The following is a 17,513-nucleotide window of genomic DNA, read 5'->3' as shown; positions in this document are numbered from 1 at the left end:
ATAAGAATCTGTATATATTGAGATAAATAATTAGTTATGGTCAATACTAAGGCAGGTAATTGTGCATTACAGGAATGATGAACCTTTTAACACCGAGTTTCAAGAGCTACGTACAGAAAATAATATTCTCAGCCTAAAACTATGAAAGAGCTTTAGCAGAAACTACGGGCACAGACTACTGTGGCCATGCCATACTCATGTATCCCCTTGGCAGCTCCTTAGGTAATTGATTTTGCAAATCTTCAACACAGCTTTTACAAAGGACCATGACCACATACATCAAAAGCAACATATTACTTACAGCTGAATAAAAAAAGATCAAAAATAAAACCCAGGAAAACTGCTTTCAACTAGAACAAAATGGCTTGTGAGATATTTTCAAGAACAATCCACCACAGTGAAATGAATGCCTGTGACAACATACTATCCCTTTTTGCTCCCTGACCTAAAGCACCAATGTCATTTGTCAGACAGACAGGAATACACTTCAATAACAGATAAGGATTTTGAAAAAAAAAAGTTTTTAAGGATTCAATTTGAATAGCTCCTCTAGACACTAACTGGAAATAAGATACACAATAGAACTTCATGCTAAATCCATGACTGGGTTTTTTGTGCAAACGCTAAATATTCTTCCTGTTTTTTCTAACTCTTAAATGTTCATACAGAAAACAGCACAAAAGGAGGTAGATGCCTTTTCCACGTTATTTATGTCTCCAAACAACACTATACACATTTTGGAAACCATCATTCCCACCAGCTGGGGTCACTTTTAATCTAGTGTAAGTGGAAGAACTGAACTACAGTCTATCAGCAACCAAAATGCAGTAACATTTCACACTCTGCGAATACTTATGTTTACCTCGGTGCTAGAATAAAAATACCTACAATGTTTTATAGGATGAGCTAGAGCACCTTTAATCTGAAGAGTTCTGACTATTTTGAGGCACTTTTGAGTTCATGTTATTGCATTAATGGAAGATAGTGACTCTTCAACTAGATCCTGACTTTAGATGCAATGTGTCTAACCAGTGAATCGGCACATAAACCCTTATGCTCTTCAACTACAGAGGATACAAATTGCGCTGTTACACCCAAGATTTGGTGGTTGACCTTTCAGCTCTAGCAGGTTGGTTTTTAATCCCAAGTTATTGGGAAAAAGTTATCTTTTCATTCAACCATACAGCAATCCTACAGTGGCTGCTGAGTTCAGAATCGCTGGTAGAACACACTTTAAAACTTGATTCAAATTTCCTAAGATGTTTCAGAATAAAAAAGTTTCATGCTTAATCACACTCAAGTTCCCAAAGCCTGCATGTTACTTAAAATACAAGCTATAAACAGCAGACATTTTCCTTGCTGTTCATTTGTTTAGTGTAACACAGATCATCCTGCATTCGTATCTCTGACAGAAAAGGAAACACTCCATCTGCCCCACAGTTCACAGAGACCACTCATTGCTCACTTCTTCACCTGGAAAAGACTGTGAATAAACAAACCTGTTTGGCCAATTGATCTTTCTTCACCAAGCCAGTGGCTGCAGCGATGTTCCCTGCTCCTTCCACTGTCCTCTGGGCCACTGCTGTCACTCCTGTCACCACAGCTCCCCCAACATTAGACACTTGCTCTTTAGTTTTCTCAGCCACTGAGGAGAAGCAGAAGATGTAAAAATACATTATGGCCCTGTGAGCTCTAAGTTTTACAGAGAACTGTATTTATCACTGACAGTCCAACATCATTAAAAGCCATAAGGCCATTACATTTTCTGTACCACATGTAGACCTTATGAAATTAAACTATCCATCTGGTAACAATGGAGCAGCAGAGGTAAAAAGAAGCCTTAATTGTAGCTCAATTTCTTTCATGTGAAAGACATTTGACATTCTCATTCATGTCTAGCTGTACTTTGGGGAAGAAAAGTCACTATTTAAGGGCCTTTATTATGTCCAACTCATTGTGTAATATATCCCAGTTTGGAAATTCATTCCAATTAGTCCACCAACACTTGCTGCATGATAGAGGGCATGGAAGACAAGTTTGTTTTTTTTACACTAGACTCAGGAAACATTGATTTTTTTAAAAAAATATACTTCATTAAAAAGCAGAGCTACCATTGCTCAAGCAGAGAATTTCAAAAACAACCTTTAATCTGACTCTCTTGAGACTTCTGCCCCGGTGCTGAATGATACATAATGTACTAATCTGCAAAAAGACTGAATGCCAAGGATGCCAAAGCAAACTGGATTAATAGCTAACTTCCAAGCCCCAAGGAAACAACAACCCACTTAGCTTACATATACATCAGCAGTTGCCATTCTACCTTTCAGAATATCACTGGGTTCTTTCTGCTCATTCATCCCCAAGGGCTCTTTCTGATAGCAGCTTGAACCACAGTGAAACTGTTCTAAGAAAAGAGATGGAATGACTTCATGCCTTAAAAGTTACACAGCCAGATTTCCAGAAAAAAACACATTTACTCACTGAAACAAGGTCACAAACATCCAGCATATATTTTTGCAATTTTAACTAATCCTATACTTTTCTCCAGGCTAAATCCCATCTGATCCATAAAATGTATTCATAGATGTATTTGCACTCATTATGAGCATGGGATGGATTCTGCTTGGCAGTTAGGCCACCCTTTCTGAATCTTTTGGAGGAAAACACATAGGAAAATTACACTTTCTATGGATAAATTAGGTTTCTTTAATTCCTTTCATAAAGACCATCAACTCTTCATATCACAGGGAAAGCAGCATAGATTGCTATGACTGACATTATAAAACAATTAGGGAAAATCTAAAAAGGTAAACAATATGCCTAATATGCAACTTTTATTAAATACCCAAATAATAAATATCTGCTGACCGAAAATGGATTCAGATAATATAATGCTCATTCTAACTAATTTAAAGGGAAAAGTTAGGACCCAATTGAGTATTATCTATATTATGACCAGAGCCTTCATTAGCTAGAACAGGACAACAGATTATATGTTGCCTGAAACCAGAAACAGAGAAAGTCTGTTCCAAGTATCTTCCAAACTATATATGCTAATAAGATAAAAATTCACAAGAAATTTCATTTTATACATCTGCTACTCTATGGCCATTTTTTTCAGAAAAAAATAAGATAATCAAAAGTGGGTTTTGCTGAAAAGCAAATGTTGCCCTCAGGGAAGCTTTGAGTTAATGCTAGCAAGTGCAAAAAGGCATCTATTAAGATGCCCCATTTGATTATTACCAGCTACAGACTACAAAAAGCTCTGGATTCTACACATCAAATTTATATAGGAAGCTTTTATCCTAGTTTTTGCAAATGCATGTCTTAAGGTGTGTGTCCTAGTAAGACATTATATCCTGCAAAGAATGTTACGACCTGATTGTGCATGAACTGGGTAACATTATGAGATGGAAAATCATAATCAATTTCAATATTATTTCAAATAGCAAAAAATCTCAGAGATAGGTAAAATAAAGTAGCATCTTGCAAAAGTACGTTTAAATTCATATTCTCCAAGAAATAATTAAAGAAGTGGAGATGTGTTTTGTCTAAGTTTCAGTATTGTTTTTTTCGTTTTCCTCTCATTCATTTTCCGGGAGAGATCCTGGACTGCACCAAGAGCAGCTGGACCAGCAGGTTGAGGGAGGCGATTCTGCCCCTCTGCTCTGCTCTTGTGAGACCCCACCTGGAGTTCTGTGCCCATCTCTGGAGGCCCTAACACAGGAAGGACATGAATCTGGTGGAGTCAGTTCAGGAGAGGGTCACAAAGATGATCAGAGGAATTAAACACCTCTCCTGTGAAGACAGACTGAGAAAGTTGGGGTTGTTCAGCCTGGAGAATAGAACGCTCTGGGGGAACCTTATAAGAGCCTAGAAGTACCTAAAGGGAGCTTACAAGAAAGGTGGAGAGGGACTTCTTGCGGGGTCATGTAGCGATAAGATAAGGGGCACTGGCTTCGAACTGAAAGAGAGTAGGTTTAGATCAGACATTTAGAAGAAATTCTTTACTGTGAGGGTGGTGAGGCACTGGAACAGGTTGTCCAAAGAAGTTGTGGATGCTCCATCCCTGGAATTGCTCAAGGCCAGGTTGGCCGGGGGCCTGAGCAACCTGGTCAGGTGGAAGGTGTCCCTGCCCCTCACAAGGGGTTGGAACTAGATGATCTTTAAGGTCCCTTCCAAACCAAATGGTTGTATGATTCATTCTATGACACCACAAATCAGGGTCCTTTTGTTCTGTTAATTTTTCTGTATGGAAGTAACATAGACTGTTGCCTGGAGAAGAGAACGCTCTGGGGGAACCTTATAAGAGCCTAGAAGTACCTAAAGGGAGCTTACAAGAAAGGTGGAGAGGGACTTCTTGCGGGGTCATGTAGCGATAAGATAAGGGGCACTGGCTTCGAACTGAAAGAGAGTAGGTTTAGATCAGACATTTAGAAGAAATTCTTTACTGTGAGGGTGGTGAGGCACTGGAACAGGTTGTCCAAAGAAGTTGTGGATGCTCCATCCCTGGAATTGCTCAAGGCCAGGTTGGCCGGGGGCCTGAGCAACCTGGTCAGGTGGAAGGTGTCCCTGCCCCTCACAAGGGGTTGGAACTAGATGATCTTTAAGGTCCCTTCCAAACCAAATGGTTGTATGATTCATTCTATGACACCACAAATCAGGGTCCTTTTGTTCTGTTAATTTTTCTGTATGGAAGTAACATAGACTGTTTTGAAAACTCTCTTTGCCAAAATATGTTCAGCGGCAGAAAATGTAAAGGACAAATTCAGCAGGGTTGATGCTGACAAAGGATCTTCATGCTCAGTTGCCCTTAAGCAGACTCATCCCTTCTAATAAAATGATAATGAACAGTTGCACTGTGTTCATTGTCAATAGTCATAATTAGTTTGATTATCTCAAGCTCATAAAACCTCAAAAGCAAAATATCAAGAAACAGAGTGGAATTGAGTGCACTGGGGATGCTGCAATATAAAATACCTGATTTCCGATGCCATTATTAAACCTACGTTTCTTGTATTATGCTGTCATGACAAGCACAACCAAGAGCCAACTATCCAGTGGCTGCTGTTGTCACTATTAGAGTGTTTTGGGAAAACTCTGACTGAAGTGTGTTTTTTCCTCCGAGAAACACATTATGCTAGGAAAGGCTTAGTACATGCAACCTAAAATGAAAACAGAAGAGTCAGGCTGCTAACACTGTTACTGGCACAACAATAAGATACTGATAAAACTAGTAACAAAACCGGTATATTTAAGACTGCTTCTATTTCAGATTGTTGTGGTTTAACTCCAGCTGGCAACTAAGCACCACACAGCTGCTCACTGACTTCCTCCCCACCCCAACCGGACCGGGGGAAGAGAACTGGAAGAGTAAAAGTAAGAAAACTCATGGCTTGAGATAATTACAGTTTAATTGAAATAAAATAATAATAGTAATAGAAAATTTTAATTAAAAGGAAAATAACAAAGAGAAAAAGAGAGATAAAACCCAAGCAACACAAGTGATGAAAATTAAAACAATTGCTTACCACCAACCAACTGATAACCCAGCCAGTCCCCAGGCAGCTGCCCCAGGCCAATCTCCCCCTAGTTTTATTGCTGAGCGTAAAGCCATATGGTCTGGAATATCCCTCTGGTCAACTGGGGTCAGCTGTCCTTGCTGTGTCTCCCAACTCCTTGTGCACCCCCAGCCTCCTCACTGGTGGGGTGAGGTGATGAGCAGAAAATGCCTTGACACTGTGTAAGCACTGCTCAGCAATAACTAAAACATCCTTGTGTTATCAACACAGTTTTCAGCACAAATCCAAAACTGCTCCATACTAGCTACTATGTAGAAAAAAAACAACCCTCCCCCAGACAAAAACAGCACACAGACATAGCATTAAGTAAGCTAACAGAGGAGTCACCCTGAAAGATCTTTCATATGCTGCTTCAGAAAGCAGAGCCATGAACATAAATCCAGCAAATTATCTACATAGCACAGATTTGCAAAAACATTCATCGTGGTAAGGAGAGTCTTCTTTCCTGTCCCTAAGGAATACCTAAACATCATCAAAGTTCCTATTACCAAAGCTCCAGCCTGTGACCCTCCAGCTCTCAAAACCCAGCAACAGGAGAAGAAAAACCAAAAAAAGTTTCCAGTCTCATGTATTTTATTTCTTACACTAAGCAGTAACAGGGGAAAAGCATTAAGTGTGCACAAATGAATTAGTTTGGAATGCAGGGGGTTGATTCCAATTAATTAAATTAATCTGAATACCAGGTTGTTTAATAATCTTAAGTCATTAAGTCTTTGTAAAGTTGATGTCTGCTTTGCATCACAGTGTTGAGAAACAGGGTAAATCAACTTTTTCAGAGCTCTGCTGTGCCACGGCCTGATTACTTCTGTCTGTCTATGCAGAGACTGTCACTCCATTAAACGACTCTGGGATGGTGTACAATGACCATGTCAAGGCTAACTTTGAGTCTGAAGTTCTAACATTGACTATAGCACTGTGTAAAAAGTATTAGAATTGAAGCTTTCTTTTCCTTACTTACTACAGACACCTGGATAACATACGATATCAATGTGAAACCATTGGAGCAATTCAAAAACGTAACTACTTGTTTTCAACTTTGAACAATAAAAGTAGACAAAACCCACAGGATTTCTCTGATTTAATTAAATTACTCTTACTGAACTAAATATGCCTTTGAATATTTATATGGATATACTGTCTAGTAAGTTTGGTTTAGGTACTTGAAGAATTCATTTACAAAGATGTCATAAATATAGTGGTAGTTCTTTATTTATGCAATTTTCTGCAAGACACCTCACAAACACAGCAGGAACATCAATGACTAAGAATGTTAAGAAGGACAAGAATGATCAGATAAAAGAATTAAGCAAAACATTTGACTATGGTTCATAACTGTCGATATTTTATCTTTACTCTGTTTCAGGAAACAGACACATGGTTGAAGCCCCAAGGGCTTTTTGGCCCTGATCTGCTCACAACTAGTGTTTTACTTGAAATATTTACAGTTCATCTCCTGATATTCAATCTTTGATACTGTACATTTTTGGACACTTATCCCTGGGAGATAAGCAAGATGGATGAATTATGCATTCATCATAATGATAAGCAAGATGGATGAATTATGCATTTACAGTCAAAGGTCAGAAGACATGTTAATTAGGAAGGCAAGTCCAAACACAAGCTAGTACTCCATAAAACCAATAAGCAAAACTGCTTCATCTTCTGAAGCTCTGAGAAAGGGTGACCTGACAAATAACAGGCTCACCACATCCCTATGAATCACAGTCTGGTATTCTCATTTCACAGTGTCTTGATGCCACTAAACCTGGTACAACCAGGTCACATTTAGAGAAAAAAAACCCTGAGTCTAGTATTTCTGAGTTTGGAAAGTAACTGACTGAAAATTGTATTTAGTTCAGCACTTTGAGGTGTGACAGCTTACAGACATTTCACCAGCAGAGGGTTTTAAACCATAAACTATTCAAAAACAGCAAAACTAGCAAGATCTTGGAACTCAGCCAGTAAGAAAGGACTGACTGGACAACTGTGAACACACCCATTTTCATCTGTGATCCTAGTTTGCACTTGACTGTCGGCAACCTCTTCAACCATTTTAATTCACACAACAAAATGTTTATTTCACCTCAGGTTTCACATGATATTAAATCTCTGGCGCATCACAAGACCACCAGAACAGGTGAACTCCCAGTCCTATGAAAAGAGACAAGCAGGTCTTTACAAGTGCCTTTAAAGGCATTTTGTGACATCAACTTTTGCAGCATTGACTTAAATGGATTTGATTTCGAAGGCAACTTTGCTAGCATTTCTCAGTGTCTTCATTTTACATCCCATAGCATCACTACAGTGAACCCAAATCTACCTTCTTTGCTTGTCAGAACAAGTCTTTATAGACTTGCAATTATTTTTTATTCTTCAAAAATCTGCCTAATAATTCCTCTGTTCTTACACTACTGAGTCCATACTGTTTCATTTTGGAAATGATGCCGTCTGGATTTTGCCTGAAGTCTCCTCACTGCCCCATTTCAACCTCCACACCCTCTATTCATTTTCCATTTTCATTCAATAGCCAAACTCATTTCAAACAGTTTAACAGGCCAGAAGGAAGCAAACAGTAGCACAGAAACCATTATTCACAAGCTTTGGGTGTTTCACTTTGTGCCACTCATTTCCTAAACCGTGTGAAAAGCAACCACTCTTTTGCCTAAAATTGACAGTAACTTTTCCAAATTTTCTGTTCATAGGCACAGCACACAGCAGGTATGTTCTCCTTATGTTTGGCTTTACAGTCAGTTTTGTACCTTCCAGAATAAAATCTAACATCTTTTCAAACCTGTCAAAAACTATATTCATCTAAATCTCCTGTTTCACAACACATATTGCGATCAGATAGACAGACACGAACAGCATTTGAGATCAGCTGTTTCTTTCAGAAGGGAAAGAAGTCCCCCACTGAGCCAGCCTACTAGAGTCCCAGTGCTTCAGCAAGTTTCATACATGTGCAAAATGCCCTTGACTTTGTTCTACCACAGCCCAGCTTGGTGAACACCACCTCTACTAACCTGCTTGCTAGTGCTGTCAGTTGCTGTTCCCGCATTTGCGATGATATTTGATGTATGTACCTCAAATCTCATCCTACTGCTATCCTCCACCAGTTACAGTAACGATCCCTCTGAATATTTCTCTTAATTGAGGTCTAACAAACTGAGATCTCAAACCTCCTAACAGCAGCATGCACGTCCAGCCTGAGGCTAAACTCTGAAAGACTATCCTAGACGTTCTGTTCCACTTTGTTACTAAAAATAATCTTGACTGACTTTTCAACCATTTATGTGTTGTGATACTAAGTATGACATTTGTTTACATACTGTCATTTATCCTTTGCATTGGCTTATGTGAGCACAGGTGAATGATACACAGGTTGTACATTAAGGAAAAAAGGAATCCTTTTCTACTACTTTGTTTTCTAATTTAAATTTCTTGACCGTGCATTTTCTTCACATCTCCAGAAGTCCCACAATATAGAGCAGAAAATTACACGTTCTATTCAATACACTATGGTCAGCTAAGGCTTTCTTGCACTCTGTTGAGATCAAAGACTGCATTCCACAGCCCTCCTCCAGTGGCAACTTCTCAAGATCCCACTTCTCTGCTGCCTCAGATCGGAAGGAGACAAACCTGGGTACCCAAGCCAGGTTTTCAAATTCTATAGGTCAAAGCTCTCAATAGTTAAAAAAAATTTTAAAAATTAAAAAAACTTCATTTTTTTTATGCAGGTCAAAGCTCTCAATAGTTAAAAAAATTTTAAGAACTTCATTTTTTTAATGTCAACTAGTTCATAACTTTCCAGCACCTTCCACAGCTTTGACAATAAACAAACAACAGAAAGATTTATCTACTTCTGAAAAAGCAAGTTATTTCCTTCTGCTTAGGAAACTGGTGACCCTAGTCTCCTGGCTTTTATTAGTGCATCTTGACTTAAGATTCAGAACATCCCTCAAAACATGCTTTTCACATGGAAACAACTATTAAATTTACATACTTGACTGTAAAACAATGTATGCATTTCGACAAAATGACTTAAGATTCAGAACATCCCTCAAAATATGCTTTTCACACGGAAACAACTATTAAATTTACATACTTCACTGTAAAACAATGTATGCATTTTGACAAAACGAATGCTTCTTTCCGCGCTTCAATTTTTCTCTTTTTTTTTAGCTTTCATAAATTGTAGTGCCCTCAAAAAACCAGAATTTTTAACAGCTAAATGGTTGGTTAATCAAATGTAGGGAAGAAGTTGAAAACGAGACATAATTGTCTTACCTGTTGTGACACCATGAACAACTCCTTCCTTGGTCCTGGAACCTAAACAAAGAATGATATTAGGTTGAAAATGCATATTCTTAAGTACTGGTAAAGGCTAGACAGATAATAAAGAGGGATTAATATATATATATTACATACAGTTGAATACAGTATTTTCTAAGGTTATTTAAAGACATTAAAGAGAAATTCAATCTAAGGGAAAGGCAAAACCATCAATAAAGAACAACTGCATGGATGTATATTGACTGTGGAAAGGTGAGTAATACTGGAAACACTTTGTATTTTACTGCTTGTACATATTGACTTCCTTGCTATTTTCTTAATAGCTGTGTTTATTAAGTCTCTCACTTTACAAACTCACACGGATGACTCTGCAAAGAAACCACGATAAAGTTTATGTCCTAAGGAAGCTCATGCATGCATTTGGAGACGATCACAGCCACAGTTTCCAGAAGATCCTTACAATTTCATCTTACAACACTCTGCTGGATCACAGTTTGCAGGGACTGACATCCATTACTGAACTACAGAAAGACCTAGAGGTTAAAATCAGGGAGGCTGGTAGCGCTAACTAGATTTAGATATAAATTAACCCAAAAAAGCTTTAAACAGTAGATAGAATTTAAACATGAAAATGACACCCAGGGTCAAACCCAAGATTTGCTGCATCCAGTGAGCTCATTGTCACATGCACGTGTGACAACTCACATATGATTTGCAGGCAGCAACCTAGAGCTCATGCTAGACTGAATCGTAACACAAGACCTGTGTAAGCAATGTAACTCTGCCATGCTGAAGACCAAACTGATTTCTGGATCACCCATGTAAAAAAAACAGGACTTTGCTCCCTTTCATGCAATATGGTAAAATCTCTCCTGTCTTCAATGAAAAGAGAAATAAATTAGCACATACTGCTGTTTAAAACATTAACTCCATGTCTTTTTCCCTACTAGATCTCTACTCATCCTTGTCAGATTTTATAGCTTGGCTGCATTTCAGGGATCAGTATCCATCTGTGAACTATGACGCTTAACAATGTGCAAATAAGTATTGCAAAGACAGAGTTTATGACTCCTAGTTAATCATCTTACCTAGCCCGCCAGTGATAGAATCATATTTTTTTTTATTACAAACACAAAAATTGCCTTATTTGTAATGCAATTTTTTGTCTCTATGTCATTCTGTATTTGAGACATTATCATTTATACTTCTGACTTTACACTTTAAACATCAATTTAATTTTAGCTTAAAACTGTGCAAAATCATATACAAACTGATATAAGCAGAAATACAGTAGAGGAGAATGCACAAGCAGAAAAATATTAGAACAAAGCAACTTGTCATCCACAATTCTTTACAATAATATAACTAAACACTGAAATACAATATAAGTTCATTCATCAATATGTCCTACTTGCTACTAGTGCCAATTTATGGAACTTTAGCCATGTATTTACAGCACTATTAGATTGATTACAGCATTGAAAAGACTCTGTTACCCAGGAGCAAGAGCAGAATAATAGCCCATGATAAATAAAAGGGAAAAATATATTACATCAAGTAAAATGACAAGTTTCTTTACCTAGCTAATGATGACGTTAAACAGCTGAGTTGTCTTTTTTCCCCTCTTTATTCTAATTTTCTCTTTAAAAAAAGGTTGCTTTCTCTCACTGAAAATATTTACCATTGAAGAATCATATTAAATGCAAAGTGTCAATGTCTAAAGATTGGGTTTAGGACTTTGGTTCTCAATCTTAAGCATATGCTTCTAAATGCATTGTTAGACCTGGCCAATCTCTCGCTGAACAGACTGACTGCAGAAACTGTTACTTCCATGCAAGTGTGCATGGAAGTACTAAAGACATGGAAACCTGGAAATAGCAAGTACTCAGTTCCCTGGGGCTGGTAAGAGATGGATGGTATGACAGAAATCCATGAGGAGCTCTGCAATGCATGCATCACCAAAGGGACCTATGCGAGTTGATTCTTACTTCACCTACCCTGAGACAACACTGCTATTACTGTTAGTGGAAAACAGGCTTTTCTTTAATGAAAGCTCAGCTCATAGACCCATACAGAACAGGGATATGTATAGCCAAATCCATTAACTGGCCAACAAACAGCTAGTTGGCGTTCCAGATCTTACAGCACATGTTAGGGCTCAATACTACTTGCCCCACCATTGCACACTTGCATGAAAGTTGCTGTTTCTGCAGTCACAGCTACAACAGCATCTAGAAGTACATTAAGATGTGCCAGAACAGGCCTATAAAAACAGGTGAATTCAGTAGGATGACGTCTGGCTGGCCATGAAGGAAAGCTGATTGTCCACATTGTTTCTGAGAGAAACTAGCTGTGTTTCATTCTGGTATTCCCAAAATGTCAATAGTCTTGCTCACTGTAATAAGGCTAACAGAGGAATCAGAGCAGGGGTAATACAAAGACCAAGGAACCTGACACTGACCTATGCTACTTAGAAGCAATAGCAGCACATGGTAATGCTACTTTTCCTAGCTATAATACATATTTGTGTGAGGAGAGGGAGAAGCCAAACAAGAATTTTTGCCTTTTTGTAATTATAAAAAAATATCATAGACTCTCTTCATTGCTTATTATCATCACTGCTATTACACCAAAAAGAAAGGGTGTATCAGCAGTTTGGAAATGCAGTCATTTCTGGACTATTTCAGAGACAACAGACTATTCATATCGCTTAGTTCAAGCTGGTTAAAGACAGGGAGACATAAATCCAAAGCAGGGGAAAGAGAAATCAATGTCTAAGGAAAACACATGCTCCCAAGTCCTGAAGCCCATTATTCCACCAGACAGACCTTGAGTCCCTCGACTACTCTGCTGGCTTTTCTACAACCAAAGGAAAATAAGAAACCTTATGAAAAAAAAGTGCAGCAGAGGAATTCAAATGGTCTTGCCAAATAGGTCATGACTGCATTGTTCTACTCTAAGGCCATGTGCTAGCACAGGGAGTAGTAAACAATTCGTGTTTGTCACCCTCCTTCTGATAAACTATTCCTTGGTTCTCCTAGCATTTGGCACATGAAAAATGATCAGACTGGAAACTTCCATTCCTGAACACGAAACACGCACTCAAAAGTCAATTGAACAAAAACTTCAGCTCCCTGGTAGCACAAACAAAGCTCAGAGGAGATATTGAACACTACCTCAGCAAGAGCATACAAGCACATCCTTCTTACTCTCAGTTCCTGGTTTCAGAGCTAGTGGGGATAAGTATTACTGCTTATTTCCTCACTGCTTCACACCAACAGCTCTTGAAGGATACAGAGAGATCAGGTTGTAAATTCACAGCACACATGATGCAGCACAGGACTGCTGAGCCTCAGTCATCCTTTCTAAACAATGATCAGGCCATTGTTTGACATCAAGAAAGGTCCTGATGCTGTGCTTGTATGAATGAAGAAAGAGCCACAAATTTCAGGTGGCCAATGCTGAGGCCCATTAGCAGAGGAATTCAAGGGATAGAAAACAACAACTGAAAGCATAGAAACACATTCTAGACTGTATTCAAGAGTCTTTAGGGTACCTCAAAGCAGGACAAAGACAGTACACTGAGAGAAGAAAGAAGAGACTTCAGCGTGGACAGGGAAAAAAAATTCCCAGTCAGTCCTCCAGTACACTACCCTCCCACAGAGCTCTAACTTTCTCTCTTTGCCAAAGGGAATTTTTCTCCTGCGAAAAGACACCCAACAAAAGCAAAAAAAACCCCAACCAAACAAAAAATCCCCAAACAAAAAATATCCAACCAAACAAAAAATCCCCAAACAAATTAAAAAATACAGAAAACAAAAGAAGTAAGTTTTAATGACAGCATTTCATCCCAGCAGCAGCTGTTCTTAACAGAACTCTTAGAATCTTTCATGTAACAGTTAACAGCAGCCTGGCTAGAAAGGTCCATATGATGAGACCATATCATCTAGGGGATCTGGACCAAAGAGTTTGCATCTTATTAATTCTCAAGCAGCAATGGAAGACTGTTACGCAGCTGACTGCTGAAACTGAAAATGATTAACAGATCCCTCTCAGCCCAGTGTTGTTAGGTTCTTTTTTGCAAGATGTCAAGCAAGATGTCACACTATAATCTGGCTGTCAAACACCAATCTGAAAACCCAACTATAGAGAAAGGCAGGGAGAAATCTTCAGGAGCTCTAATGCATTGTGCTGCTCCTCTTCTCTGCTCATAAAGGGGTTGCACTACCTTTTGCACTGCAACCATTATCAGTCTACAGAATCAAAGATTATCACATCACCCTTTGCTAACACTGCACAGGAGAAGAGCCACCTCTGCAGTGTGCTTGAGTAGCAGACAGAGAAATACCCAGCTTCTCATTTCCCCCTTACACTACTGGATCCCATTGAAACATCCTGTGGATATGGGCAAGCACACAACTGGACAGGAGCTGCCAGAGCTCCTGGAGACAGCTTCCAAGCAAAGGCTTTTTTTACTTGCATGACGAATTGTACATATAGCTTTTCCTCCTGAAAAGGTGGCATCTGGGGTGAGAAGGATCCTACAATCACATGCACAGATCTCTATCATGGCTCAGGGCTCTGCTGTACTTCATACTTTATTCTTGAAATAAATGGCAAGCCTGACCTTCAAAGTTCAACCTCAACAAAAGTGGCTCTGAAGAGAACAGGAAACCTGTTGCCTTTGGGAGCAGAACTAGATTCAAGTATTATTATGGTCTGGAGTACAGGTCAGACACGAAGACTAATTCAGCACACAAGGTAGGTTTCTAATACAGAGAAATCAATGACCCCAAAAGCATGAAAACAAAATTAATCAATGACCCTAGAAGCAAGAAAACAAAACGAACCAATGACCCACCCCTGAAAAATAAATATCAGGCACAATACAGTGAAAAAACACTTATTTTCATATCTTGAAAATGAGCAGACACTCATTTTAAAATCAACTCATCTTACGATCAGTGTTCAAAATAACTGCCGGCCCTGCTGGCAAGAGCACTGAGCTTTGCTATGGCTGAAAAGGAGCGAAATATATTCCAAATGAGTAGTCCACACGATCTGGAGCAGAAGTAATTCCTTACAGACTGACACTAGCATGCAAGGGCAGAGGGAATCCTGAAAAGACATTGGAATTAAGAGACCTCAGTCCCTGTCACTGCAAAGAAATGCCTCTAGTTTTCAGCTCTGTTTAACTTCTCTCTGCTATTTGTGAACATCTCCCTTGGTACACACAGCATTCGTTACAGAACTGACCTGCTACGAAATCAGTAAAATAGATGGACCTACTACAAAGGGTATCTTTTCCTCTCCATTCTTTTATAGACTAACCCTATTTGATGAATAAGAGAAAACAGATCCATAAATGGCTATTTAATAAATAGCCACTTTCTCATATAGTCTTTATAAGAGAAAACAGATCCATAAATGGCTTTTTTAATAAACAGCCACTTTCTCATATAGTCTTCGCAGATTATTTTTCTGTGAATTTTTCATGGCAGCATTTGCAAGACAGTCCTCTAAAGCCCAGTATTTGCTAAGTGAAGATGACTATCATACATCAAAGTACCAGTCTGGGATTTGAAAAGAGTTTTATCCCTGGCAGTATGAATTAACCTCTCAAGTTTCTTCTCTTAAAATCCCACTTAAACCCCACATGTCTTACAAATGCTGTGAAGCTACCTACCACTTCAGCTTTTTCATTTTTTTAAATTTATTTTTACTGTACCAACTACCTCTTCAGCCTTAACCTAGAAAACTTCTTGAATAGAGTGCCAGCTAGTTACCTATACTGTAAGGCACCTTCTACAACATAACCTCGTTCAGCATGGTGTTACAGATGTGGCTCCACAGAGCATGACCAGCTCATGACATAAGAACCAACATCTGGCTTCAAAGAACCAAAGCTCAAGATGGCACATCTCTTCTTTTGTTTGTTTGTAGTGCTCTTCTACAAGTGAGTAAATTTTTTTTTTCAGAAGAATAGGTCTGATGAGGATCTAGCTGTGATGTCTGGGTGCACTAACCAGCAGTGTGATCTCTGCTGCCCACCTACCCACATAGAGGACTCCCTCTTTCGTCTTTCCCGCTGCCTCTGCCACACCCTGTTTGGTTTTTTCTGCTGCTGCTACGACTCCCTCCTTTGCCTTGGAAAGCCCTTTCATGAACACATCCATGGCTGAAGACTTTCTTCACACAGCTCTAGAAAAAAAAAATGACAGTACACTTTAATAAGAATTTTTTCAGCTTTTTATCCTAGAAATGGGAAAACAATATTCAAACTGAATGGGACCACAATTACTTAAAAACCGTTTTATTTATACCCCCATATTATGTAGGTATAGGAAAGAGATACCCTGTTTCCATAGAATCCTACAGAGAGGGTGCTCATAAAACAGTTCCGGTTTGAAGATGGATTCTTTGATACAGGTCCCTTCATTGCCTATCAAAGCATCATTTCTTCCAAAGGGCAGTTCTGTTCATGTGCTGATTGCAAGATTTAGCCCTGTGATTTGATGATATTCCATCTCTTATCCATGCAAGAAAAGCCAATTATAAGAAACATCAGCAACTTAAAATAAACCAAAAACAGACCAACCTGCAAACCAAACCACATAAACCAAAAACCCTCCTAAATGACAAATATTCACTTGTAAGAAACTGCCATTACAACCCAGAAGGATCAGAGCACGTAGAAAATGCTGCTTTTCCAGCAGTCCAGCACTTTGCACACAGTCCATGTCACTCATCTAGAAACTGAGTTTTCCCAAATGAGCTCCTTACATGCATCAGGACTGAGAAAAGATTTTACTAAAAAGCAAAAGCAAGAACCCAAGACTTTAAATGCACTGCACTAAAGCTACCAAGTGAGTTCTGTGACAACCCAGCACAACCCTGAAACCACTAAAATAGTAATTAAAACCAAGAATGTGTCCCTTCAACAAATCCATTATCCAAAGTCCTTTCTCTCCTCCACCCACACAGACAGAAATGCGGCCTGTCATCTTCTCTTCTTCGCCAAAGGCTGAGTAGGAGGAACGGATGTCTAGGAAGACATCTGGGCTGTCGCAGCTTTCTCCTAACTCGTGACAAGCGTGTGAAGAAAGGCAGTTTGTGCTCCAGCCGAACCGCCCACAGTCCCTGTCACCCCGGGGGTGGCAAAGGGCGCTCACAAACACACACGGGAGGCGACAGGCCCCGGCCCGCGGGCCAGCGAGCGCCCGAGCCCACCGCCGAGGGACACGGGCACCGAGAAACACGGGCACCGAGCAACACACGGGCCCCGAGCAACACACGGGCACCGAGCAACACACGGGCACCGAGAAACACGGGCACCGAGCAACACACGGGCCCCGAGCAACACACGGGCACCGAGCAACACACGGGCACCGAGAAACACGGGCACCGAGCAACACACGGGCCCCGAGCAACACACGGGCACCGAGCAACACACGGGCACCGAGAAACACGGGCACCGAGCAACACACGGGCCCCGAGCAACACACGGGCACCGAGCAACACACGGGCACCGAGAAACACGGGCACCGAGCAACACACGGGCACCGAGCAACACACGGGCACCGAGCAACACACAGCACCGAGCAACACGGGCACCGAGCAACACAGGCACCGAGAGCGGCG

At 39.8% G+C, this 17,513-nt stretch overlaps 1 protein-coding gene across 1 annotated transcript; it reads right to left on the bottom strand.

Moving 5' to 3' along the window:
- Window positions 1–1,499: 1,499 nt before the first annotated feature.
- On the bottom strand, window positions 1,500–16,048 carry SNCA (synuclein, alpha (non A4 component of amyloid precursor); the record flags this gene model as incomplete). The annotated part of the gene is made up of 3 exons (XM_009085014.1): window positions 15,928–16,048; window positions 9,867–9,908; window positions 1,500–1,645 (listed from the first exon to the last, which is right to left on the bottom strand). Coding segments are annotated over exons 1-3 (309 nt in total), but the record flags the coding sequence as incomplete, so codon positions are not given.
- Between the last annotated feature and the right edge of the window lie 1,465 nt (window positions 16,049–17,513).

This window comes from Acanthisitta chloris, unplaced genomic scaffold (assembly GCF_000695815.1).
Source record: "Acanthisitta chloris isolate BGI_N310 unplaced genomic scaffold, ASM69581v1 scaffold29771, whole genome shotgun sequence".
Classification (NCBI taxonomy): Eukaryota; Metazoa; Chordata; class Aves; order Passeriformes; family Acanthisittidae; genus Acanthisitta; species Acanthisitta chloris.
Note: the sequence above shows the minus strand (reverse complement) of the source record. Positions and strands in the feature narration are given on the sequence as shown.